The sequence below is a fragment of the Geotrypetes seraphini genome, chromosome 18 (genome assembly GCF_902459505.1).
Source record: "Geotrypetes seraphini chromosome 18, aGeoSer1.1, whole genome shotgun sequence".
Taxonomy (NCBI): Eukaryota; Metazoa; Chordata; class Amphibia; order Gymnophiona; family Dermophiidae; genus Geotrypetes; species Geotrypetes seraphini.
The window spans coordinates 10,506,431-10,534,133 of record NC_047101.1 but is presented as its reverse complement, the minus strand read 5'-3'; the positions used below and the strand labels follow the sequence as shown (position 1 = coordinate 10,534,133).

General features: G+C 39.7%; 1 protein-coding gene across 6 annotated transcripts in view; it reads left to right on the top strand.

Annotated features, from left to right (window-relative positions):
- CDKL3 (cyclin dependent kinase like 3) overlaps positions 1-16,533 on the top strand; it is a 58,142-nt gene extending 41,609 nt beyond the window's left edge. For 5 of the 6 annotated variants that reach the window (XM_033927788.1, XM_033927793.1, XM_033927791.1 and 2 more), the window contains 2 exons: positions 7,888-7,985; positions 12,936-14,435. In XM_033927788.1, coding sequence (XP_033783679.1) covers positions 7,888-7,985; positions 12,936-12,971 — 134 coding nt within the window. In that variant the 3' untranslated portion in view covers positions 12,972-14,435. Of the gene's footprint in view, positions 1-7,887; positions 7,986-12,935; positions 14,436-16,171 lie in introns of those variants that run through there. The other variant, XM_033927789.1, reaches the window with a different exon arrangement.
- Positions 16,534-27,703: the final 11,170 nt, after the last annotated feature.

Genomic DNA, 27,703 nt, shown 5'->3' with positions numbered 1-27,703 from the left:
GCTGCTTTTGTAAAAAACTGACATGGTTGGGTTCAATCCTGAAAAAGACAATATAATTCCATTTATTACACATACCCCCTTAAACCCCACCTCTCTCCCCCCCTTAAACCCCACCTCTCTCTTCTCTCCCCTATTTAACTTCTCCTAAATTTCAGTATAGTCCTCACTTAGTCTGTACTCTGATAAATTGTCTGCACTCTGAAAAATTGTTTGTACCCTGATAAATACTGCACAATCTTGTATGTCCAAGCATCTAAACCTATTGTACATCTTATTTGCCTAATTACTTCTACTGTGTATGTTTACTTGTAGACCGTTCTGAGCTACTGGGAGAACGGGATATAAATCTAAATAAATAAATAAAAAAAAAAATAAATAAGTTTCTGAAGTACTGCAAAAGGCAGAAAATGTTAAGTTAGTAGATTTGCAGTTCTATAAACATCTGTCCTATATTTCTCCTGTTCTTTGGGGAAAAAAGCATGTTGAGTGATCAAAGCTATCTGTTATTGTGCATAGAATTTTAGCAACGGAGCTGAAGGAATTTCCTAATGAATAAATTGGACACAAGATTGATTTACAGTTAAAGTTCATGTGTACTTTTGCTGCTGCTAAGCTAAACTGTGAAAATGATTACTGGTTTACAAGTGTAGCCATACTTGGCTTATATTTGCTAAAGTTCAGGAAACCCCGAGCTTAACATGTTGGCCTAGTAACAGGAAATATTCTCTGAGACTTCCAGATGCAGTAAAACATCTGTCATTAACTTTATTCAGATCTGAGTCTGGAAGAGGCGTTTAATGTAGCAAGAGCAAAATTACGATGAGTTGAACACTCGGTTTCTATCAAAGGTAACTAGAGATGATTTGCTTGGTGCCATTTGCTAAACATTGTCTCTTAAACTTAGTTAGCTTTGGCACACTAAACGGAGCAAATGCTTTTTTTTGTGGCACATTATAAAATTGCAAAACCAACAGAAATTAACTCCCGAACTCTGTTAGGCTCTTTTATTGCCGATTGTGACAGCATTAGCTCCAACGCTCATAGAATTCCTATGAGCGACGAAGCTAATACCTTCATAGGCGGTGATGAAAAAACCTAATGCTGCTTCATAAAGGGGGGGGGGTATATTTGACAGTTATTTAAAGTTCTTTAAGGGCTCCTTTTACAAAGGTGAGTTAGGGCTTTAACGCGCAGAATAGCGCACGCTAGACCTTAACACCAGTATTGAGCTGGCGTTAGTTCTAGAAGCGTAGCGCAGGTTTACCGCGTGCTAAAAACGCTAGCTTTAGTTCTAGAAGTGTAGCACAGGTTTAGCGCGCGCTAAAAACGCTAGCGCACCTTTGTAAAAGGAGCCCTAAGTTATGTAGAGGTAATTGTAACAATGGTGAAACTAAAGTAGATAGGACAGAATTGCTAATCAATGCAATGGACGTGCTTGTTTTTGTGTGCAAATTAACTGAAAAACACGGCTCATTAGTTGACAAGCAAACGCACATTTCATCATCCACCATCTGCAGTCGTTCTCTTTTTTTTTTTTTTAATATTTATTCATTTTCAAATCAAACAAGTGCACAAAAATATATCATGCAAGTAATTCCAATATAGCACTATAATATCTAACACATAAGATCTAATAGTGTAAAAAAAAACAAAAAAAACACCCACCCACCCTTCATCACATTTTAAACTAAAATAGAGTGTACTATATTATATAACATATGATAACATATCTTATTAACTTACCCTCCATATCCACCCTCCCCCTTGAGTGTGCTAAATAGATCTAGAAAAGAAAAGAATTGATGACTATTCATCACAATATTTTGCCAATGGCCCCCATATCTTTTTAATTCTTTATTCATTTTAAATCATAAACAAGTGTACAATAATATATCCATTAAATTTCAATGTAACACTTGAAAATCTTAAATCATATCATCAAGAACAAAAGTATATATCCCCACCCCCCACCCTACTGAAATTAAAATTCATGAATCATTTTCAAACATACAATAAGTGTTCAGAAATATAATCAAAGTTATTGTATGTCCCTTTTTGTATCGCTATTGTTCTTTCCATCTTAAAAATATGGCATAACGAATTCCACCAGAATGTGTAATTAAGATTCTTGTAATTTTTCCAATTGTTGGTAATATGTTGAATGGCAACCCCTGTCATGACTAATAAAAGTTTATTATTATATGATGATATTTGACTCTTCTTCCTCATAGCCATTCCAAATAAAACAGTATCATAGTCATTCTCTTTTTCGATTTGATTTCTGTCAGAGTTGAAAATCCCAGTTTGTAAAGATAAGATCCAAATGATAACAAAGCCTTGATTGCAGTTTTGCTCAAGTTAGGATAACTACTTCTTAAAAAAATAAAATGACTTGCCCTTAAAGAATGATGCTTGTCTGGGCAGTTGTACCCTTACGCACGGTTCATAGACAACACCGCGAAAGACAAAGGCGCGCGCCGACAACTGAGTGCAAGATGGAAGCGCACGCCGAAGAAAATTACTGTTTTTAGGGGCTCCGATGGGGGTTTTTATTGGGGAGCCCCCCAGTTTACTTAATAGAGATGGCGCCGGCGTTGTGGGGGGTTTGGGGGGTTGTAACCCCCCACATTTTACTGTAAACTTAACTTTTTCCCTAAAAACAGGGAAAAAGTGAAGTTTTCAGTAAAATGTGGGGGTTACAACCCCCCAAACCCCCCCCAACGCCCCCACAACGCAGCGCAATCTCTATTAAGTAAAGTGGGGGGGGTTCCCCCCCACACTCCCCCCCCCCCGTCGGAGCCCTAAAAACAGTAATTTTCTGCAGCGCGCACCTCCACACTGCGCTCAATTGTCTGCGTGCGCTTTTGTCCCGGAGCGTTTTTGACCTGACACCTTAAGCACACAAGACGTATCTTTATAATGATTAGAAAACTACTGAAATTCATGTTGGATAATGAGTGTGGCAGACAGCAGTGAAAGAGTAGTTAAGGACATGATAGCTAGGAGGAAAAAAACTCTGTGGCTCCCCCCCCCCCCCCCGTCACTTAGTTCCCTAAGCACACATTTATTTTATTTAATAGTTAATCCAGAACTGCTTGCATGGGCAGGCTACAGGCAGGCTTCAGTTATTTGGTTAGCAGGACTGTTCAGACCACTAACATTAAGCCCTGAACGTTGCATCCAGGTATTCAGCACTGTATAGTGGCTCTGAAGATCCAGGTTTTATTTAAACATCGTAGCTGGACTTTAAATACTGACCCAGTTATTTTTTGATGCAGAGGCTTGATATTCAAAAGGTTTGTCCAGCTTGATGCCTGGACAAAATGAAGCAAAGCAGGAGGTGTTTCTGGGACACAGTTATGCTTTGCTGGCTGTCCTAAAGTTACCCCTCAATATCTCTCCTCGCTTCTCTCTCCTTCCGTTCCTCAGATCAGTCGCTCTTAGCGTTACCCTTCTCCTCCACTGCCAATTCCAGACTTTGTTCTTTTGCCCCCTATGCCTGGAATAAATGACCCGAGTTTGTCCATCAAGCCCCTTCCCTTCCCTTGTTTAAAAGCGGACTGAAAACCCACCTTTTTGATATAGCTTTCAATCCTTGACCCTACTCCTACCCTCCTACCCAGCCCGCTGATTGACCGTTCCCCTTGACTGTATTCATGACATCCTGTTTGTCTGTTTTGCCTGTTTAGATTGTAAGCTCTTTCGAGCAGGGACTGTTTTCTTATTCTTTGTGACTTTGTGCAGCGCTGCATGTGTCTGGTAGCGCTATAGAAATAATTAATAATAGTTGTATTATATTGTGTGACAGATTTATCCAGACTACAGAACTCATTGATGACCTTCTGGAAAGTGATAAAGACCCTCTTCTTCAACTAAAATTCAACCATAGTCTACGCCTCACCCCTCTAAACCCCCCTTCCCTCTACCCTCTCTTCTCCACTCTAAACTTCTACTTAAATTGCTATATAATCCATTCTTAACCTGTATTTAAACTACTGTATAGTCTTTGTATTGTCCAAATGTACTCCACTGTGAATGTTTGCTTGTAGGCCGTTCTGAGCTACTGGGAGGATGGGATAAAAATCTAAATAAATAAAATATGTTACCTCCTTGTATATCAACCCCAGAGTGATTAGATGTTGCTAGACGAGGAAAGGCAGTTCTGCCCCCAAGTTCTGCACTGTGTTACTTTTGCTGTACTCTTTCAACCCTCTGGGAGCAGCAGCTGATCAAGAAGCCAATCTCCTGCCCTTTGCTTAATACTCTTTCACATCTGTACAATAAAGTACATCATGCATGCTAGTTGGCATTCTACCCAAAAAAGGCTTTGCCAGGGCCTGGAGTAGACTATTATTTATGGTAGACTTTCTTACTGACAAGTCATTTTCCTTCTGAAGGGAAGTATTTTATAATGAAATATTGTTAAGGTTAAAAAAGAACAACCAAAAAAGTCATGGTCTCAATAGTTTTCAGTTCTGAGCAATTTTCACAGTTCATTAATCAATCATAGCGATAATGTGAAATATCCATCAGCACATGCTCTGCACTGTAGGTACGATTTACTGCCTCAATACTGTAAAATCAATTTACTAATGAAATAAAATCACAGCTAATAGGCTACTGGCCTTTTCAGTATTTTGAAATGTCAGATACATTTTCTTTCCAGTATATTACTGGTTCACTCTTCTTAATAGTACGTTTATTCACAAGAAAACTCAATCATGTAGAAGTTTTCAGGTTTGATAAACCAAATGTTATGGATAAAAGGGAAAATGAAGAATGTATATTTTCACGGCACTTTTGCCTTTGAATCCTGTCTACAATGGTTGAGAGACAATGTCGCAAAGCTTCAGTAAGAACATAAGCACATAAACTTAGTTTGCATTGTGAGGACTCTGTGCAGCGCTGCGTAGGTCTGATAGCGCTCTAGAAATAATTAATAATAGTCGTAGACCTACTTGCCAAAAGAGGAAAAAAGAAATGACATGTTGCATTCAGGTTTACTGCTGTACGCCACAAACTAGCCTTTCATATTCCTTCTTTCTTTTGTGGGCATATCAGACTTTACATTTAAGCCAAGAAAATGGTTTATCTAACATTTATGAGGGTAAATCAAAAAGTAAAAACAAAATACATTGAACGGCTTTAATAGAAGTAACTGTGAGCAATTGAACATATCGCTTTTTCGGTGACGGGACTAAATCGCGCGAGACAATGGCGCGCAGACAACTGAGCGCAAGGTTGACGGCGCGCCGAAGAAAAGCACTATTTTAAAGGGCTCCGACGGGGGTGTGTGTGGGGGAATCCCCCCACTTTACTTAACAGACATTGCGCTGGCGTTGTGAGGGGTTTGGGGGGTTGTAACCCCCCACATTATACTTAAAACTGAACTTTTTCCAAAAAAAACAGGCAAAAAGTTTGTTTTGGTTTTTGGTTTTTTTTTTAATATTTTATTTATAAATTTTTCATTCTTACAATATTTTAATTGTACATAAAAACTTCAAATAATACATGAGAAATTGTGACTACAAATAATTAATTTAACACATAAAATATATCCCTCCCATTTTTCCCAATACTTAAATCCATATATAATATAATATACATTCCCCTCCCTTCCCCATTCTAATATAATTATTATTGTGTTAATTTATTTATTAATTTTCTATTCTTACATCAATTAATTCATATATAATATAATTAATTATTTCATAACACTTATAGTTATAATCAATATATCATATCATAAATAATAAATCCTAAATTTATATAAGTCCCTCCCCATTCCTATATATTTATTACAAATGTGCTAAGAAATCAGGCAAAAAGTTTGGTTTCAAGTATAATGAGGGGGGTTACAACCCCCCAAGCCCCCCACAACACCAGCGCGATGTCTGTTAAGTAAAATAGGGGGGTTCCCCACCAACACCCCCCGTCAGAACCCTTTAAAATAGTGCTTTTCTTCGGCGCGCCGTCAACCTTGCGCTCAGGTGTCTGCGCTCAGTTGTCGGCGCGCCATTGTCTCACGCGATTTTGTCTATGAACCCGCTTTTTCACATGCAAGACGACACATTTGTTATCGTTCAACTAGCTTCTGCATTCCTGCAGAGAGGTTTTTCAGCTGCTCCCGAAGCCAGGAGAGCACCGCTTCCTTTACTTCATCATGCTTTGTCTTTTGCTCTCCGGGTCACAGTGATGCGCCCATGTCTCATTGCCAGTGACAATACTCTCCAGAATACTCGGATTTTCTTCATACCGTTTCAGGAACACGCTGTTGCTTGTGCGGATCAGTAAGCTGTTTGGGAACCCATGGTGCGCAGACTTTCCTGTATCCCATGGCATCATGCATTATGGCAAATGCAGATCCATAGCTGATATCCAAATCTGCAGCCAATTGAGACACTGTTCAGTCTTCTCTAATCAAGACATCAGCCCTGTCGATGTGCTCTTGTGTGCATGATGTTGATGGGGACATAGGGGGAGATAAGTGAAAAGAGATAGTGAGGGGCAGTTGAATGAGTGCATTTGTAGGTCCTCTGCCAGGTTACAATAGGGATTTTAGAGAGAGCATAAACACTGGGATTAAGATGTGCAGGTCAGGACATGTCAAATTCCAGTAGTAGTTTAGAAAAGGATCTGCTGGGGAAGACTTTTCTTTTTTTTTTTTAATATTCTTTATTCATTTTCATATTTTACATCAAGTGCACAAATTATTAAATTACAACAAATTATTACACAATATCACTTTTATATCTACTACATAAAATTCTAAAAATATTTTTGTCTCCTCCCCCACCCCCCACCCTTCAAGTACTTTCCAATCACCTTATACACATTATATACCATATTATAACGTATTTTGTAAAATTATTTCCATTACCCACCCCTCCAGATGTGCCAAACAGAAGACGAAAAAGAAAAGAAGAAGAGAAAACCTGATGATCATTCACTACAATATTTTGTCAATGGCCCCCATATTTTTATAAATTTAGTATATGTCCCTCTTTGTATTGCTATTGCTCTCTCCATTTTGAATATATGACAAATTGTATTCCACCAAAATGTATAATTAAGGTTACTATGATTCTTCCAGTTGTTGGTTATATGCTGAATGGCAACCCCTGTCATGACTAAAGACTTTTCTAACGTACATGCAGGAATGGATGTGTATGTGCTAGCTATATGTGAAGGAAGCATCCATTTTCACTCGTTTGTCTCAGCGCGTACACATGTATTTGAGCAATTTCAGGACCTAGATGTGTTAGCACAGACACACAGATGTATATATTTATCATTTTAGAAGCCTACACATCTGTCTGCACCCAGTTAGGTACAGAGCCCACAATCATATAGTAGAATCAGAATTGGGGAGAAAAATACTGAGAAATAAAGAAGGTAACCCCCCTCATCCTTCCCGTAGAGCAGTGTTCCCCAAGTCTTTCCTAGCGTACTCCCTTGCCTCTCAGATTTTCAGAATATCCACAGTTAATATGCATGAACTTCATTTGCATATACTGCCTCCATTATATGCAAATTTCTTTCATGCATATTCATTGTGGATATGCTGAAAACCTGACTGGCAAGGAGGTACTCCAGGACCAACTTGGGAAACGCTGCTGTAGAGCACTGTCCAAAATGAGTGCTTTGCCAAAACGCCCCTGGAACATCTTTAAATTCCGATGTAGATCTTGGTTCACATGGATGCCCATTCCTCTTCTGAAATGGGGACTACATATGTATATTTTAGCCCCTCCCTAGACCTGCTGAAACTATGCTTAAGCAAGGATGAATGAATACTTAGTACAAGTGTCTTAGAGCTACAGTTGATAAGGAAGTAATGTAGTATAAACTTAGATGTAATTTAACTTTTTCTTATCTTTATAAAAGGAAAACAATTAAAAGTAGTGAAGAAACAGCAAAAGAAGTCAGAGGAGTCTAAAATCCCGGTGTTGTTCTCCATGGAACACATTCCAGAAAAACAAGAGGTAAATGAGTATTTTCTTTACAATAGGGTCCTTTTACTAAGCTGTGGAAAGCATGGAGAGTGGGCATATTCTGTGCCAATCAGTAAGCGTAGCTACATGCTAAGCAATTAGTGCATAAGCGATTATAATGGATGGTGGTAGGGGCTAATGACTATATGCTAATGGGAAAATTAGTATGTAGCCATTAATAGGGAAAATAGAAAACTCGACCATTTTACCCCTGTGACAAAAATAATTTTAATGAGATGGAATGACTCGCATAAGGATTCCTAAAGGCCATCGTAGGAACTCTGAGCAGCCATTTTTATGGAGGAACCAGCAGAGGCAGAAAAGACTGGAATCTTTAGGAAATGGCTGCCGTGAGTTCCCGTAGTCTCTCGAGACTACGATGGGAACTCCCCAAAGTCATTTCCCATTGGTGATCTACACAGGGCAGGAGCGTAGGAAGATCGCTCCTGCCCCAAAAGCCCGCTAGATCACCAGGTAAGGCCAGGATGCCGAGGGGAAGGCAAAAATATGGGGGGGCTTCCCCCCAAAAAAAAAAAAAAAAAAAAAAATTGTGATTGTGTGAAATCACAAGTGCGGAAACCGCGAATGGCGAGGGGGAAGTGTAGATCAGTACAACTATTAATACAATTAGGTTGTAGTTATAAATACATGGTTACAAGTAGGCCAACATTAGCTGATCATTATGTCCCAGGAGTTGCATTAGACAGTTTAGAAATGGCCTTTTACAATTACCCTTTCAGTTACTTCAGGGTTGGCTCCCTGTCTCGGTACAGAAATGCTTTTAAAAGTTTTCTAAACCTGAGATCGTGGTCACAAGATTGTAGCGTAAGTGATAGTTGGTTCCAGCATTTTGCTAATTTAATTGGATGGATAAGGTAATTTGTCTGGTAGATGTTATATTGCTGCATGCTGGGAATTTTAAGTGGAAAAGATTTCTGATGGAATATCTGTTGAAGGCACCCTGGAGTAGGGTGGCCAACTCTGTTAGGTAGTCGGGAGAATTCCCTGTCAGGATCTTAAAGGCAGTGATGCCTAATTTAAACTTGATCCATTGACAAATTATTCTACTGATCAGATATAATAACACATGTATAGAACATATAGAAGGGGTAGGGAGGGAAAACGATTGTAATATTAATATGATATAAAATTCTGATAACGGGTTTATTTAATTCACATTGTAAGAACATTTAATAATAATTTCAAGTGTTTTTTCATAATTGAATGTATTACATGTATTTCACTTGATGTAAGAATTTAAAAAAAGAATAAAAAAAATAAAAAATAAACTTGATCCTTGCAGTTTTGGGCAGCCAATTTAGTTTCATATAGTAGGGCTGTAGGTGTTCTGATTTCCATAGTCCAAATATGATGCCAAATTAATTCTGGTAAACTTTAACAAATGGAAAGTAAGTTTATTATGTAGCATGAGAAACATAATAACTTGTACTAGAAATAGTAGAGAAACTAGTTAATTGGCTGCATCTACCACTCTTCCTTTTAAGCATAAAAGATTTAGCATGTAGATATGTCAGCTGATTAATTACCAAGTTAACCAATAGATCTCTGGGGTGAAAGTCTTTGAGGTCAGGTTTTCAAGATATTTTATTTATTTATTTATTCATTCATTCATTCATTCAATTTTCTATACCGTTCTCCCAGGGGAGCTCAGAACGGTTTACATGAATTTATTCAGGTACTCAAGCATTTTCCCTGTCTGTCCCAGTGGGCTCACAATCTATCTAATGTACCTGGGGCAATGGGGGGGGGATTAAGTGACTTGCCCAGGGTCACAAGGAGCAGCGTGGATTTGAACCCACAACCTCTGGGTGCTGAGGCTGGAGCTTTAACCGTTGTACCACATTCTCCCACCATCCCAGATAAATATTCACAAGAGAGATTGGCAGGCCTCCCCCTCTCTCATGCCTTATTGGGGGTACTTTTTTCTAAAGTCATTTTGGCACATATGTGACTTCTTATAAAAGTTTGACCAGCAGGCGTGTCCATTGCCAGTAGGAGTGTATGAGCACTCGTTTGTTTGGCAGAGGAAGGGCAGAGTTCACAAGTACTCATGGAGATTATTAAATGTATTAGTCTCCACATGTGCTTCAAAATTATAGGTGTATTCTGACCTCATAAAGCAGTTAAAGAATTAGCAAAATATAAGTTTGGGTATGCGCACCTGTAATGTAGGTGTGATTTCTGCTATACTAGTAATTTATAAAGACAAGTAGATTACCCTTCACTACCAATGTTTTTGAATAGGACTTTCTGCAGGTCATATGTGCAAATGGCATATTCCAAAATTGCCCGGCTGATGCACATATAACATGTATGGGGTAATTTTTAACAGGATACCTGCGTGAGAATTCCAAAAAGGCACTTGTTTTATAAAGGTGACACAGGCCTTTAAGTCTGAACTTAAAAGTTTTCTATTTATAGATGCCTTTAATGATTAATTTTTTTTCGCATTCTTAATTTAATAGGTCAATTGTCTTCGTCTCCCTTCCTATTGTTTTTCCCCTGAATTAAAGATTTTAATACTGAATTAATGATTTTAATACTGAATGTAACCATTAAATAATTTTCCTTTTGTCTCATTATAATTTGTAGAAATACCCTCTAAATGTACTGTAATATGTATATTTAAGATAATCGTTTGTTTAATTTAATAATTGTAAGTATGTTATCAAAAATTTTTATTTATCTGTACATCGCCTTGAATTTTGAATAGGCGATAAATCAAAATACTTAATAAACTTGGAAACTTTGTGTATCTTTATGAAATAGGCTCTTAGATCCAACTCCAATAGTGTACAAATGTTGTGGGTTCAAACCCCGCGCTGCTCCTTGTGACCCTGGGCAAGTCACTTAATCCTCCATAGCCCCAGGTACGTTAGATAGATTGTGAGCCCACCGGGACAGAGAGGGAAAATGCTTGAGTACCTGATTGTAAAAACCGCTTAGATAACATTGATAGGCGGTATATAAAATCCTAATAAACTTGAAACTTGATGTAGAAATTTACACATGCTCTGAAGAAGGTGTAAATTTATGTGCTCACATGTATATCATAATTTTGCTTCTGCCTCGTCCTAAGCAAAACAAACAACCAAAACAACATAACACATAAAAGACCACGACTACCCGATTACTAAAACAATAAAAATATTGGGAGTCACACTAGACACACATTTGACAGTGGGTGAACACACTAATGTAGTGGTAAAAAAAAATGCTTCCTGGCATTATGGAAATTAAAGACCATCAAAAAATACTTTGACCCCTATCATTTAGATTACTAGTGCAATCACTAGTGCTTTCTACACTGGACTATTGCAATATCGTTTACATGGGTATACCCCAAAAAACAGTGAGGAAACTTAGAATTGTTCAGAACACGGCAGTCCGCTTGATATTTGGATTGAAAAAAAGCGACCATGTCAGCCCCTACTACAAACTGCTGCACTGGCTGCCAGTCGAGGCACGAATAATATTCAAATTCTCTTGCATATGCTTCAAGCTGGTTTGGGGACTGGCTCCTACATACTTACTATCCCACTTCGTATTATACAGTCCCATAAGACAAACCAGAAACTGCAATCTATTTGCATATCCAAGCACTACCGGCATTAAATACAAAACCTTTCTGGAAAGAACCTTTATGTATCAAGCAAACAAACAAACAACACTGGCTTGACAACTACATTAATGGAGCTAGACTTGACCTACGACGTTTTTAGAAAAGCCATAAAAACTGCCTTATTCGACAGATATATTACCTAAATAGTAACTCTGTTAATCCTTTTCTTTTCTATTTCTATCCAATGCCCCACCGAAACTCTTAACAAACTGTATTTTGTAATTTGCTCCTATTTCTAACATGTCCCTTCTGAAAATACTGTATATTGTATTTCGCTGTATTTCAAGATTCTACATACTGTAATTTCACTGACTATCTGCATATTGTAACTCGCTGATTGTCCAGCTCTCTTCAAATGTAAACCGCCTAGAAGTCGCATGATTATTGGCGGTATAGAAGAATAAAGTTATTATTATTATTAGGAGTGTCTACTTTTTGTGCATGTCCTCTTTACAGGGATATGGATGAGCAATTTTATAAAAGCTCTTTTTTCCACATGTAAAACAGGCTTTAGATGCAAAAAAAACTTTCTGAAATTCCACCCCCCCCCACACACACACACACTTTGGGTTTGAAGAGACATTCTCTAGGACAGGGTTTGCATTGATATGCACCCTTTTATGTTATTTTTCATAACATTACCCTGAAAAATGTGTGCCTCACAGAGCATGTATGAGGGATCTTCAAAAAGTTTCAGCACTTTTTAAACACTATTTATTAAATATCTCAAAAGAAAATTGCATCACTTTTCTATATAAACACCCTGTTTTGCGATACATTTTTCCCAGCGTCCTACAAACACACCCTCTTACCACTTCTCCTGCCCCAACCATTTCCTGCAAAAATATGAAAGTGCAGAAACGTTTTTAAGAACCCTTATAAATGTACAGTAAGTGGATAAGTGAAGAACCAAGAGAGCATCCTGAAGGGATGCACAGGAAGGAATATCTCGGTGGCCGTCCCCTTTCAGAAGTTGAATATGGGCAGACATAAAGGAAAGGTCGATGTCTTCCCCTCTGAACCATTCTGGAGCTCAATGAACAGCTTGAGGTCTGCTGAGGGAGCACTAGAAGCCTTAGCCTCCTTGGCTTACGAGACATCTTTGAGTGAACTGTCCAGTGGTAGAGCTTCTGGGTTCAGAAGAGCAGCCAAGGGCTCCCGAAGTATTCCATACTCCCTAGGGGATCTGAACCAGAAGTAGCAGATTTCAGAGCAGTGTGGTATGGAGGTTTTGGTCTCGGTGAATACACTTATTGAGATGTATGATGGTGATAATGTTTTTTGCTCTACTGTTACAGTGTCCAGTTCTGAAATTTCGATTCCGCCACTCGTGAAACCCGACCAAGTCACCTTGGGTGCGGTGTGGGATGTTCTATCATTTTTGCATAAATCTTTTACTGCTTTAACTTCTGTGGTGGTGACAACACATCAGAATCTTACAGTATCCTCTGGAGACTTTAAAATCCTGTCAGGAACGTTTGGAAAAAGATATGGAATAATGGCTGAAGTGCAGCAGGTTCAATCTGTGCTTAACCAAGATAAGGACTCAATTCATCGTAAAGTTGAATAAATTGAATATAATATTAGATACTTGAACTTATGAGTTCTTAATTTTTCTAAAAATCCTGTTTTACAATCTGGAGACCTGTTTAGAAAGCATGTGGTGGGAATGCTGAAGATACCAGGTTTGGTACTACCTCCATTTTCTAAGAGAATAGAATCTTCTGGAAGAGAAGCAGATGATGTTGGTTTGGATCTTACAGGGTTCTCTGAAACAAACTCTGGAAATATTCCTGGCGCTATGTTGAGAGTTGAGAGATTTTGTATTTGCACAGGATCAGGACCATGTTCCGAAAATGTTTTCTAGCCATGTGACTGAGTTGTTGATGGACCTAAAAGTTTGACTATTGACTGATTTCCATTTTGCAACATAGACCATAGAAAGACATTTCTGGTTATGAGACCTCTTTGTTGATCAATTCCTGTTGTGTTTTCCTTATAAATGCCTCGTTGTATTCTCCTCTGTGATATATATTGATCCAGAAAAGCTACAATTTTTTCTTAATACTAAGAAGCTAGAACTTCCTGTACAGACTCGGGATACTACTTGTGGTTTTCTTAAGGAGTGGATAGGGGCTTTATGTAAGAGGCTGGATTTGTGTTTTGTTTATCTCTCATAACATTTATTTTATTTTTCATTTTTCCTTAGTACCCAGCTCCAGGGTTTCCCCTTGGTTCTTCTCCATGTTTTGTGGTCTGGATAGCATTAGTAATGGTTGTTTTCTTTTTGGGGGCGGGGTAGGAGGTGCTACAGTGCTTTTCTGTAATAATTTGTGCTTGTGTTAAAATTGGAAAATGCAATAAATATACATTTTTAAAAAATATACAAGTGCAAAGGTTCCTTGAAGGAATTTCCAAAATGGAAGTATGTGGGTACTTTACCTCTAAAAATCTGGCAACCTCTACACATTAAAAAGTATGTGCATACTTTAAATATCAAAATAAGTGCCTATTTTTAAGAGCACATAGGTGCCTGCATATCTCTATAAAATAGTCTCCTATAATGACCCCCATTAGTATATTTGCATGCATATGTTGTAAGATAGATATGTACTTCCCAACTCTGCTCCTGGTCTGCCCAAATTATGCCATGGGAACAGGGCCAGCATAACCTATGGACCAGGTGAGGCTGTGATGTCTCTGGTCATAAGTTTATGAAAGGTATGAAAAATGATTTTATTTTCAATTTGGTGATCGAAATGTGTCAGTTTTGAGAATTTATATCTCTACATTTTGCACTATATTTGTCTATTTTTCTATAGTTGTTACTGAGATGACATTGCATATTTTAACATCATCTGCCTTGACCTCTTTGAAAAAAAACAAATATAAATGATAATTAACATTTTCTCTGCATACAGTGTGCTTTGTGTGTTTTTAATTTTGTGGTTACCATTATGTATTAATAAGATTATATTGTGTGTATATAAAAATGAATAGAAGAAATTGCATTACAATTAGTACTATTATTATGGGGGTGGGGTCAGGGGCGGAGCTTGGATGGGGGTACTCGGTTTATATTTGTTAGATTTAGGGGGTACGTGGCTTGAAGAAGTTGAGAAACACTGATCTAATGTACCTGGGGCAGTGTAGGGTTAGGTGACTTGCCCAGGGTTGCAAGAAGCAGTATGGGATTAGGCTATAGCTCTAACCACTAGGCCACATTCTTCTCTTCCATTAAACATTGTAAAATAAAAATAACTTATGTGGATATCTTCCATACAGGCTAGAAACTTATTATAAAATGACCCCTGCAGTAAACGCTAACATGTACTTACCGCAGGTTAAAAAGGCGCCTGAGCACATCCCACGTGCGTACTTCCTACGTGCTAAAAAGGAGATTTTATTTTTTAGTGCTGCGGGAGTGTAAGAAGAGGGCAGAGAATAGGCATATTCTGTGCTAATTGCTTAGTTCAGCCACATTGCTGCACGCTAACCAATTAGCGCAGGATTAGTGTGCGAGTTCTTTCTGCCTAGATAGAAAATAGGTGTCAGTAAGTGCTTCTGCACTAATGGGAAAATTAGTGCATGGCCATTAATAGGGAAATTGGAAAATGGGGTCATTTTACTGCTGAACTAAAAGTGGCCTCAGCGCACAGGAAAGCCCTGTTTTGAGTGCTGGCCACCTTTTAGCGTGGTTTAGTTAAAGGGCCCCCAGAATGAACTGTTCATGAAGTATTTTAAATTAGCTTTCTTTGAAATAATGTAGACAGACAAATAGTCAAGCAAGAGCAAAAGTGTAAATGTCCAATCAGAATGGTGCACAAAAAGTGTCTTTCAACTCATCTGATAAATCCGAATGTCTTTATTCATCCAAAATAACTCATTCATCCAAAGTAACTCAATGACTCGACATGATCATGTTTTGGCCACCCGGCCTGCATCAGGAGTCTTAGGAGTCTTTGGGTATCAAATGGATAAATATGCTCTAAAACACAATGATCAAACCGTTTCTCCGAATCTTGTGACGCTACAAACCAACACGGCCTTGCAGTGAAAAAAGACAAGGCCGTGTTGGTTTGTAGCGTCACAAGATTCGGAGCAACGGTTTGATCGTTGTGTGTTAGAGCATATTTATCCATTTGATACCCAAAGACTCCTAAGACTCCTGATGCAGGCCGTGTGGCCGAAACATGATCATGTCGAGTCATTGAGTTACTTTGGATGAATGAGTTATTTTGGATGAATAAAGACATTCGGATTTATCAGATGAGTTGAAAGACACTTTTTGTGCACCATTCTGATTGGACATTTACACTTTTGCTCTTGCTTGTTTGATTTTTGTGGATTTGTTTCCCCTGTTTTAGTGTGACAGACAAATAGTGGCATAGAAGATATATAAATACAGCTAAGTAAAACTGATGTTTTATATTCAGCAAGAAAAAGACAGATGGGAAAAGTTGATAGTGTGCAGTTTACAAGAACTGAAGGTATAAAAGCAAGTTAAAGCTCTCTTTCCCGATTCAACCTCTAGACAAACAAGAAGTTCACGGAATGAAAGAGCAAGCTATAAACCTTGCATGTATCCAGTTTGGTGCCACAGGTCTGCTGGGACTCGATTGCACAATCAATGTACTGAAAAGAGACAATTTCTTATCCCATTTATCAGCCTTTTACATTCGATAATGTTGGTTGGATAATTCTAGTAGTAATTTAGACAATTTTTCAATTTATTAAATGTACATTATCCTAAAATGTCTATTGCACTGTAAAATGTCTAGTCAAATAATTCATAAATGAATATATTTTTTCTAACAACAGCTTTTTAGTGTTTTTCTTTAAACCGTAACTACTGATAACATGTGTAAAAGAATTTAATAAAGTTTCATTGTATGATCTAATTCGTTCACGTGTGTGATTTGAAACTAAATGCATCTCGGGATGACAGTAAGAAGGATAAGAGCCTTGTACTAACCCACATTAAAATCTAGGGGCTCCTTTTACAAAACCACAGCAGTGAGTCCCAGTGCAGTAAATGCGACACATTTGCCATGTGGGAATTGCTACCATGGCTTTGTAAAAGGGGCCCTAATGGATGAAAATATATAACCTACTAGTTTGAATGCATACAGGACATCAAGCTCCAAAGTTTGAAATACTGAAGTAATTATATATAAAGTGCACATTGAAAGGAGTGTGTTAAAAGAAGCATGTCCCTTAGGCAAAGTTTGAAAGTCAATACCCTCTAAATACAAGGGGACAGTCCATGACATTTGAAAGTCTCTGCTAGAAACATTGAAACATAAAAAGATGACGGCAGAAAAGGGCTATAGCCCATCAAGTCTGCCCACTCTACTGACCCATCCCATTAAGTCTGAGTGCTAGTGACCTAGTTCCTTAACTCGACCCTCGTGGGGATCCCACGTGGATGTCCCATTTATTCTTAAAGTCAAGCATGCTGGTGGCCTTGATCACCTGCATTGGAAGCTTGTTCCAGTGATCTACTACCCTTTCTGTGAAGAAATACTTCCTGGTGTCACCATTAAATTTCCTTCCTCTGAGTTTGAGCGGGTGCCCCTTGTGACCGAGGGTCTTTTGGGAAAGAAGATGTCGTCTTCCACCTCGACATGTCCTGTGATGTATTTAAATATCTCAATCATGTCTCCCCTTTCCCTGCGTTCCTCTAGAGTGTAGAGCTGCAATTTGTTTAGTCTTTCTTCGTACAAGAGACCCTTGAGCCCGGAGATCATCCTAGTGGCCATCCGCTGAACCGACTCAACTCTAAGCACGTCTTTACGGTAATGTGGCCTCCAGAATTGCACACAGTATTCCAGATGAGGTCTCACCATGGTTCTGTACAGTGGCATTATGACTTCAGGTTTGCGGCTGACGAAGCTTCTATTGATACATCCCATCATTTGCCTTGCCTTGGATGAGGCCTTCTCTACTTGTTTGGCAGCCTTCATGTCTGCACTGATGATTACTCCCAAGTCTCGTTCTTCTGAAGTCCTAGCTAGTGTTTCTCCATTTAAGGTGTAAGTTTTGCATGGATTTCCGCTGCCGAGATGCATGACCTTACATTTCTTAGCGTTGAAACCCAGCTGCCATGTCGAGGACCAGTTTTCCAACGTAAGCAGATCCTGCGTCATACTATCCTGCAGATTGCTTTCACTTACTATATTACATAGTTTGGCGTCATCGGCGAATAGTGTTACTTTACCCTGAAGCCCTCGGGACAAGTCCCTTATTTATTTTGTGGGAAGCATTAAGACACTATGTTAGTGGTAGCTCATGTGGGAAGCCATGGATGTTGCACTGGTGGCAGTCCATTTGGGAAGGTTGAGGACATAGTGCTAGTGTTGTCTCCTGTGGCTGGAAGACAAATGTAAAGCTATGGTTCTTATTACAGGAAGGCGGACAAGGCTGTTGTCTCATAGGTTGAAAGTGAAAGGAAAGAAGAAAGTGAGAGACTGGTGTGGTTTGCTCTGTGCTGGGGAGAGAAGAGAGGGCTGGAGTCAGAGGGTTGGAGGAGTGGTATAGAGAGAGGAATGGGGAGAAGTACAGGAGTTACTGGAGCAAAGGGAAAGTGCTAGCGTCAGACCTGGGAAGAGGGAATGAAAATATAAAAGAGTGGTTGTGTGGTTTTTGTTGGTTTCATTTTTTGCTCATGTCTGTTCATTGACTTCCAGTGTGAGTTATGTTTCAGGTATGGTTGATTTTTACTGTTCCAGAGTATTTACAGCCCAAGTTTGCACCTGAGATAATGGAAGATGAAGTGATTTGCCCAAGATCGTAAGGAGCCTTGGTGGGATTTGAACCCTAACTTATCAGGTTCTCAGCCCACTGTTCTAACCAGTAACCTACAGTCCCCTCCAGGGGGAAATAATGAGTCGGGAGGACGGTAAAAGTGGCCTCCTGCCTGTCAATCCATGCAGTGGGAGTTGGGTGAATGAGAAAATGTTGGCATTCTCCCCACCATCCCTGACCCTTGCACTCAAGATTCATTTTTTAAAAAGCTACACTTTAGTTTGGAATTCTCATGCTTTCAGGTAGATTTTCTGGGTCATCAGGCTGCGCAGTGGTATAAAACTATTACTGATTTGGTTAAAAAGAAACCTAAAAACGGTCTTAGGGATATTTGGAGCATTGAGATTTCAGCTTCTCAATGTTCCACGAATTTGGTCTTGGAGGATGAGATGTACAATGTCTGCATCTATGAGACAAACATGGTTTTTTCTATTGCATAGAGCATTTTGGACCCCAGTTAGATTACAGAAGTTGAATAGTTCAAAGTCTAATAGATGCTGGCATTATAATCTTGAAATAGGGACTTTGGATCATCTTTTGTTTTATTGTCCCTATATCTTAGCCTTTTGGAATTCCATCTGGGATCAAGTAAATTGTTTACTGGAAAATCATGTAGCACTATCTTATGATACGGTATTATTTGGAACAGCTATGAGAAAAGAGTCAGATATCGATCATTTAACAATACATTTTTATTAATCATGACAGGAGTCGCAATTCAACATATCACCAACAATTGGAAGGATTGCAGTAGACTTAATTTCAACTTTTGGTGGAACTCGTTATGTCACATGTTCAAAATGGAAAGATCATTAGCTGTACAAAATAGAAATTATAAGACCTTTACTAAAATATGGGGGCTAATGACATCTTTTTATGATGATTAAACACCAGTTTTTCTATTGAAATATACACCATGAATAATAGAGAGGGGGAAGGGTTCTTATTATATTGTGCATATTAATAATAATAATAATAATAATAATGGGGAGGGGGTGGGTTATGGGTTTATATATATACAATTGTTGTTTTTCTTGATGGATTTACAAGTGATGTTTTCAAGACTATGTATGGTTCTATTTTGTACACTTGTTGAAAGATTAAAAATGAATAAAGATTAAAAAAAAAAAAAAAAAAAAGCTACACTTATGGCATGGCCTTTTTAATGCATATTCTGCCTAAACAGATTTAAAGCTACTCATGATCAAAAGCCTAGCTAAAGTTTCCAGTGGTACACTCCTGATTCCCAAGGTCATTACTATTATTTGCATTGGGGTATTTATTAAAATCTAAAATCGGAAGTTCTAACTAAAATGCTGTAACACCATAGAAGATAATTACAATGCTGTCTAAGCTTAACCACAGGGAGTATAAATGAGTGTTCCTTGTCACGTAGGGAGAGTTGACGAGCAGATAAAGAGGGAGTTCCTGCTTTTATAACTTTTTATCATTGGACACTTCGATATACTTTAACTTTTATGGGTTTTGTTTTGCTCAATGCAAATTTTACTGCAGTGCCTCTTTTAGTCCAGTTTCCTATAAGAAAACTGTACCTGTCTAATTAATCTATTATTTGTTTCAAAGACTTAAAACCTGCTGCTATCAACAAATATACAGCATAGGGTACAATAAAACATTCAAAACAAAAGCCACTCAGTCCACTCCAAATAACAACCCTCCCACAATAATAGAGACATAAAATATTTATTTATTCATTCATTCATTCATTTGTTTAGCTCGTCCTCCAAAAGAGCCCAAAACGGGTTACAGGAATACATGCACAGTATAGTCAAGACAAATATGGACAAGGGCTTTGAAATTTGTTGGCGTGCAAAGATATGCTCAGAAATCTTTTTGGGAAGAACTATAGATAAAAATATTGCAACACTCCCAACTTTGGAAGAGCAGAAATTGACCCTGAGAAGTTGATTCTTATCGTCCACTAGATACCCCAGTACTGCTGAACTCCTGAGCTGCTATTGAAATAGTTATTTAGGGGGCAAGTTGTCAACGAGGCTGTCATTAAGATGGATTATTTTGAGATTTGGTCTTGGAGGATGAGATGTACAGTGTCGGCATCCATGAGACAAACTTGGTTTTTTCTGTTACATAGAGCATTATGGACCCCTATTCGGTTACAAAAATTGGATAGCTCTAAGTCTAATAAATGTTGGCACTGTCATCTCGAAGCAGGGACTTTAGATCATTTATTATTCTATTGTCCATTTATTATGAATTTTTGGAAATCAATTTGGGACCAAATTAATTGTTTATTGGACAACCCAGTGGCATTATCATTTGATACTGTGCTATTTGGTATGGCAATGAGAGCAAAAAGTCAGATTTCTACAAATAATAACAAATTATTACTCATAATGACTGGTGTTGCCATTCAACAAATTACGTATAATTGGAAAAACTGGAGTAGATTAAATTATAATTTCTGGTGGAATTCCTTATGTCATGTTTTTAAAATGGAGAGATTTATTGCAATACAGCGGGGATGTTTCAGGAAATTTCAAGATGTGTGGGAGCCATTAACAAAGTATTGTACTGATTAGATGACATTGTTTCCCTTAAATTTACAAGTTCAATGGTGAGGGGGGAGGGGGGGTAATTTTATTATTACATATTGTACAAGATATTTGATTATATGATAGGAAAGGGTGGGAAGGGTGGGTGATAAGAGCATATTATTTGTACCATTGATGATTATTAAGTGATATATTTATTGTTAATTTGTTTGGACATATTGTCACACTTATTGTAAGTCTGAAAATGAATAAAGAAATTAAAAGAAAAAAAAAAAGATGGATTATTTTTCCCCTAATGTACTATTTTAGCACAGGTTCTGTTGTATCCAATGAGCCCAATAATCTGGGTTAGCAGTAAGACTTGTGTATCCACTCCTACTCTAGCTAAGATAATATTTGAGCACCGTTATGACTTCATGTGCAACTTTCTTTAAATTAGTTCCTTTACACTCCCTCCCCCCCCCCCCCCTCCCTTTTACTAAGCTGCGGTAGAGGTTTCTACTTCAGCCCAGAGTACTAAATGCTCCGACGCTGCTTCGATGCTCAGAATTCCTATGAGCATTGGAGCAGAGTTGGAGCATTTAGCGTTCCGGGCTGCAGTGGATACATAGAAACATAGAAATAGATGGCAGATAAGGGCCCACGGCCCATCTAGTCTGCCCACCTTAATGTCCCTCCCCTACCTTTGCCCTGTGAAGAGATCCCATGTGCCGATCCCATTTGGCCTTAAAATCAGGCACGCTGCTGGCCTCAATCACCTGTAGTGGAAGACTATTCCAGCGATCAACCACTCTTTCAGTGAAAAAGAATTTCCTGGTGTCACCTCGTAGTTTCCCGCCCCTGATTTTCAACGGATTCCCTCTTGTTGTCGTGGGACCCTTGAAAAAGAAGATATCTTCCTCTGCCTCGATGCGGCCCGTAAGATACTTGAACGTCTCGATCATGTCCCCCCTCTCTCTGCGCTCCTCGAGCGAGTATAGCTGTAATTTGTCAAGCCGTTTTTCGTATGGTAGATCCTTGAGTCCCGAGATCATCCGGGTGGCCATTCTTTGCACCGACTCCAGTCTCAGCACATCCTTGCGATAATGCGGCCTCCAGAATTGCACACAGTATTCCAGGTGGGGCCTCACCATGGATCTATACAATGGCATAATGACTTCCGCCTTACGACTGACGAAACCCCTTCGTATGCATGATTTGTCTTGCCTTGGACGAAGCCTGCTCCACTTGATTGGCAGACTTCATGTCCTCACTGACGATTACCCCCAAGTCTCGTTCTGCTACCGTTTTTGCTAGGATCTCGCCATTAAGGGTATAAGACTTGCATGGATTCTGGCTGCCCAGGTGCATAACTTTGCATTTTTTGGCATTGAAGTTGAGTTGCCATGTCCTAGACCATCGCTCCAGTAGGAGTAGGTCGTGCATCATGTTGTCGGGCATTGAATCTTCATCTGTTGTGCATTTGCCCACTACATTACTCAGTTTGGCGTCATCGGCGAATAATGTTATTTTACCTCGAAGCCCTTCTGCCAAGTCTCTTATAAAGATGTTGAATAGGATTGGGCCCAAGACTGAGCCCTGTGGTACTCCACTAATCACCTCCGTCATTTACCTTTACCATGGCTTAGTAAAAGAGGGTGTCAGGTCAAAAGCGCGCCGGGACAAAGGCGCGCGCAGACAACTGAGCGTAACGCGGAGGTACGCGCCAAAGAAAATGAATGTTTTAAAGGGCTCCGACGGGGGTGGGGGGGGAATTCCCCCCACTTTACTTTATACAGATCGTGCCGCGTTGTGGGGGGTTTGGGGGGTTGTAACCCCCCCATTTTACTGAAAACTTTACTTTTTCCCTAAAAAACAGGGAAACAGTTAAGTTTCCAGTATAATGAGGGGGTTACAAGCCCCCCACAACACCGCCGCAATCTGTATTAAGTAAAGTGTGTGTGGGGGGGGTTCCCCAACAAAACCCCCCGTCAGAGCCCCTAAAAACACTCTTTTTCTTCGGAGCGTGCTTTCGTCTTGCGCTCAGTTGTCGGCATGCGCCTTTGTCTTCGGCAGTTTTGTCTATGAACCGTAAAAGAGAATCTTAGTTTCTAATTCCTGTTACTCTATCATATCTATATGTTCCATCTTTGCTTATACTCGGGCTCATAAATCAAAACTTAAGCACATCTAAAAGCTCACCCAAGTCATCACTTGGATAACCTAAAAGACAGATCATCCAAGGGCCAATAATCAAACCAACTTTTCCGGATGTGCCGCAGGACTTTTTATGCTTTTGAATGCTGCTGTACGCCCACTGCTAAAAGGGGCATATCTGGAGGAGTAGTTAGGGCAGGATAGGGACCTAGACTTAGTCATCCTGCAGAGATAATCGAATGTTTTACTAGACATACTGGATGAAACTTAAACGTTGGGAGTTAGATGATGTAAAAACAGGTATAAGTGCCAAAAAGGTATCCAAAGTGACCAGATAACCACTGCGGAGACAAAGTAAAGACCCCCCACACACTCCCCCAGTGTTCACTGACCCCCCCCCCCCTTACACCTCCAGAAAGATCAGAATAAAAAAGTACATACCTGTCTCCAGAACATCAGCACCTGATATTGGAAAGCCTAGTAGAATTGCATACAGGTATCTTAAGTAGCCTGGGGAGTGGCCTAGTGAAACATAGAGAGGAGGACCCAAGCCCATAAGCCACTCTAACCACAACATTTATGGAGGAAAATGTTCGCCTCCCAAACCCCCTCCCCCTAAACCCAACTCTACTGACACATAGGTGCCACCTGCAATCTTAATGGCTATTGGGGTTATAGACAATTGGATATAGTGAGTTTGGGGGGTATTTTTTTTTTGGGGGGGGGGCTCACCATAACCTATAATGGAGTTCTGGTGAGATGTTTATCTGGCACCCTTTTTGTGAAGTTCACAGAAGCGCCCATGACTGGATGGCCAGTCCATTACAAGATTGGCCCCTCCCACATCTAAATGGTCTTGCTCTGGACATTTGGGACTTGGACAAAATTTTGGTTGAAAATGTAGTAAAAAAAAAAAAAATAGATGTCCTGGCGGTCTGGATGGACAATAGCCAGGACGTCCAGATAGACAATTTTTGAGAAAAAAAATTCTAGACATATTTTTTTGAAAATGGGCATTTTCCCCACTGCCACCTTTAGGTGTCTACCACTATACGCCTAAATCAGACTTAGACGTATCTTTTGATTATGCCCCTCCATGCTATTCTTTTATCATGTATTGTATTGACATTGGAATGTAGCATACTAAGGTGCGGTAGCCATTTTTGCGTGTGCTAACACATCCTTAGGATATAATGGACGCCTTAGCACGCCTTAACATTTAGCGTGTGCTAAAACGGCTACCGCACCTTAGTAAAAGGACTAGTATGTTATTTGAATAATTTTACCGCCATAATTGTCTATGGCCTCCATTTGACTTATTCTTGCTGTATACCACCTTGCGTGAATGTCTTCAAAACAGCAATAAATAAATCCTAATATGTAAAGAAAAAATAATGGCAGCCCACACTGATCATTTCCCCCCTCAGTCTGTTGGAAAAATTATTCCATGACGGTCTGATAGAAAATGATACCAACCTTTAAAAACTTTGTCTCACGTAGAAAATGCTGTTTATAGGAAGTTTATGGATATTTGGGAGCCATTGAGAAAATGCTGTAAGGAGTGATTGTTGATTTTCCCCTTTTGATAATACACGTCCAGGGTGGGTGGGAAGATTTTTTTAAAAATTCTGAATGCAAATTTTTCGATAAGTAGAAGGGGGGGGGGGGGGATGATATATGTATTTGTCATAGAATATAATTCTGATTGAATTTAAGTGCTGTTAAAGTGTAAATAAGACCGCGAGAAGATAAAATCGGGTGGGCCACGAAGAGACAGGGAGGAACTGGAGCGGAAGAGGGAAAGGGGCCTGCTTTGGGGGAGGGGTGTGCTTGGAGGCAGACAGCTTTGCTTGGGGGGGGGAGACAGAAGGGGGGCCACGGAGAGACAGGGAGGAACTGGAGCTGGAGAGGGAAAGGGGCCTGCTTTGGGGGAGGGGTGTGCTTGGAGGCAGACAGCTTTGCTTGGGGGGGGAGACAGAAGGGGGGCCACGGAAACACAGGGAGGAACTGGAGGGGCAGAGGGAAAGGGGTCTGCTTTGGGGGAGGGGTGTGCTGGGAGGTAGATAGCTTTGCTTGGGAGGGGAGACAGAAGAGGGGCCACGGAGACACTGTCAGGGAGGAATTGGAGGGGTAGAAGGAAAGGGGGCTGCTTCGGGGGAGGGATGTGCTGGGAGGCAGATCGTTTTGCTTATTGGGGGAAGACAGAAGGGGGCCACGGAGAGACAGTTAGGGAGGAACTGGAGGGGGAGAGGGAAAGGGGGCTGCTTTCTAGCACCCGTTAATGTAACGGGCTTAAAGACTAGTAATTGTATAATATGTTGCACTTATTTATGCCTTTAAAATGAATAAAGATTTACAAAAAAAAAGAAAATGCTGTTTTAAAATTGAGCTATTGTTTGCGGGTGACCCTAGAAACATTTGTTGAGACGTACCTTTGTATAGTATTGCGAATTGTTTAAACACCTGGGTGTGGAAAAGGTACACACCTTTTCATAGCAACAGGCAGCTTTGCTGACGTCCATAAGATGTTTGCAGGAAGGAATATGGAGAACAATTTCCCTAAAGGCAGAAATGTGCAATTCATAAAAGAGGAACTGAATGTTTCTGAGTTAAAAAGGAGTACACTCATTACTTCCTGGGGGAGTTGTTACATGTCGAGTCTTTTTCATAAGATCATATGTCTGTTTGCTTTGGATTTAAAGGGTTTTTACCTTCCATGCACCTGGCACACTAAGAAATCCCTGAAAGTTTTCAAAAGCTTGTTCTTAGGAAGCCTAACTAGGGGATGAGAGGCTTATAGCTTCAAAAGGTACTGCGGAATCACACTTGTGCTGTTTCTCCAGGGTGGCATCTCCTTAGCTTGTGTTGTAGGTTTCAAATCCTTGTCACAGGGCTACAGAATATAGAAATCTGTCCATACTTTCCCTAAAGTATTTTCTGACGCTCAGAAGAGTTCCTCAAATTTTTGCCATAAGTTGGAGGATGGGCTTTGCCCAAGAAAGGAAACATTAACCCTTTCAGGACCATAAGGATCGTAGGCCAATTTTTGTGGTTTTGACGACATTTTTATGGTAAAAAGGGCTTGCAGATGCCAAAAAATTGATTTTTTTTGTGAAATATCATTATTTTTTTTTTTTAAATCACACTTCTGGCTTATGGACAGTGTGGCAAGTGAATCTTCTCGTCAATCTGGCAACGACGCTAATGAATGAATGTCGGAACCAGTTTGTTTACATAAAGGCAGTATCATATGGAATCCGTACATATCAAATTTAGAACTGTAGACTATCCCAATCAAAATTTATAGGATTTTAAAGTTATGGGACAAATATGTCCCTTGGTCCTGAAAGGGTTCTCACTTTCTAAAGTGATCCTATTTTTATTGTTTAACTTGTAATGGAGTTGAAATTTTATAAACTGCTTTTTTTTTCATTCACAATGAGTCCCCTGGTCTTCTTCCTTTGCATGTCCTTGATCATCCAATTAGTGCGTCTGAAGTTTTTAAATTTGTAAAAGAAATATATCAGCCCTGAAATTAAAATTATTTCCAGCAACTTGAGTTACTGAATGGTGCATTCTTGGGCTTCTCTGTTGAGCATCTCTGAGTGTTCCGTGCCTTTGTCTGATATAGATTATAGAGAATGACACAGGGACAAATTTGTCCCCGTCCCCCCAGGAACTCAATTTCCCCATCCCCGTGAATTTTGTTGCTGTTGCTGTCCCTGTCCTTGCCCCATTCCTGTAAACTCTGCCTTAACCGCACAAGCCTCGAACACTTATGATTTTAAAGCGTTTGAGGCTTGTGCAGATGAGGACGGAGCTCAGGCATTGGTGGAATGAGGCATTATGACATCACACTCTGAGCTCTAGAATGTTGCTACTTAGGATTTTAAAGTGTTCGAGGCTTGCGCAGATGAGGACGGAGCTTAGGCATTGGTGGAATGAGGCATTATGACATCACAAGCTGAGCTCTAGAATGTTGCTACTTAGGATTTTAAAGTGTTTGAGGCTTGCGCAGATGAGGACGGAGCTTAGGCATTGGTGGAATGAGGCATTATGACATCACAAGCTGAGCTCTAGAATGTTGCTACTTAGGATTTGAAAGTGTTTGAAGCTTGTACAGATGAGGACAGAGCTTAGGCATTGGTGGAATGAGGCATTATGACATCACAATCTGAGCTCTAGAATGTTGCTACTTATGATGTTAAAGTGTCTGAGGCTTGTGCAGATGAGGACGGAGCTTAGGCATTGGTGGAATGAGGCATTATGACATCACAATCTGAGCTGTAGAATGTTGCCACTTAGGATTTTAAAGTGTTCGAGGCTTGCGCAGATGAGGACGGAGCTTAGGCATTGGTGGAATGAGGCATTATGACATCACAAGCTGAGCTCTAGAATGTTGCTACTTAGGATTTTAAAGTGTTCGAGGCTTGCGCAGATGAGGACGGAGCTTAGGCATTGGTGGAATGAGGCATTATGACATCACAAGCTGAGCTCTAGAATGTTGCTACTTAGGATTTTAAAGTGTTCGAGGCTTGTGCAGGTGAGGATGGAGCTTAGGCATTGGTGGAATGATGCATTATGACATC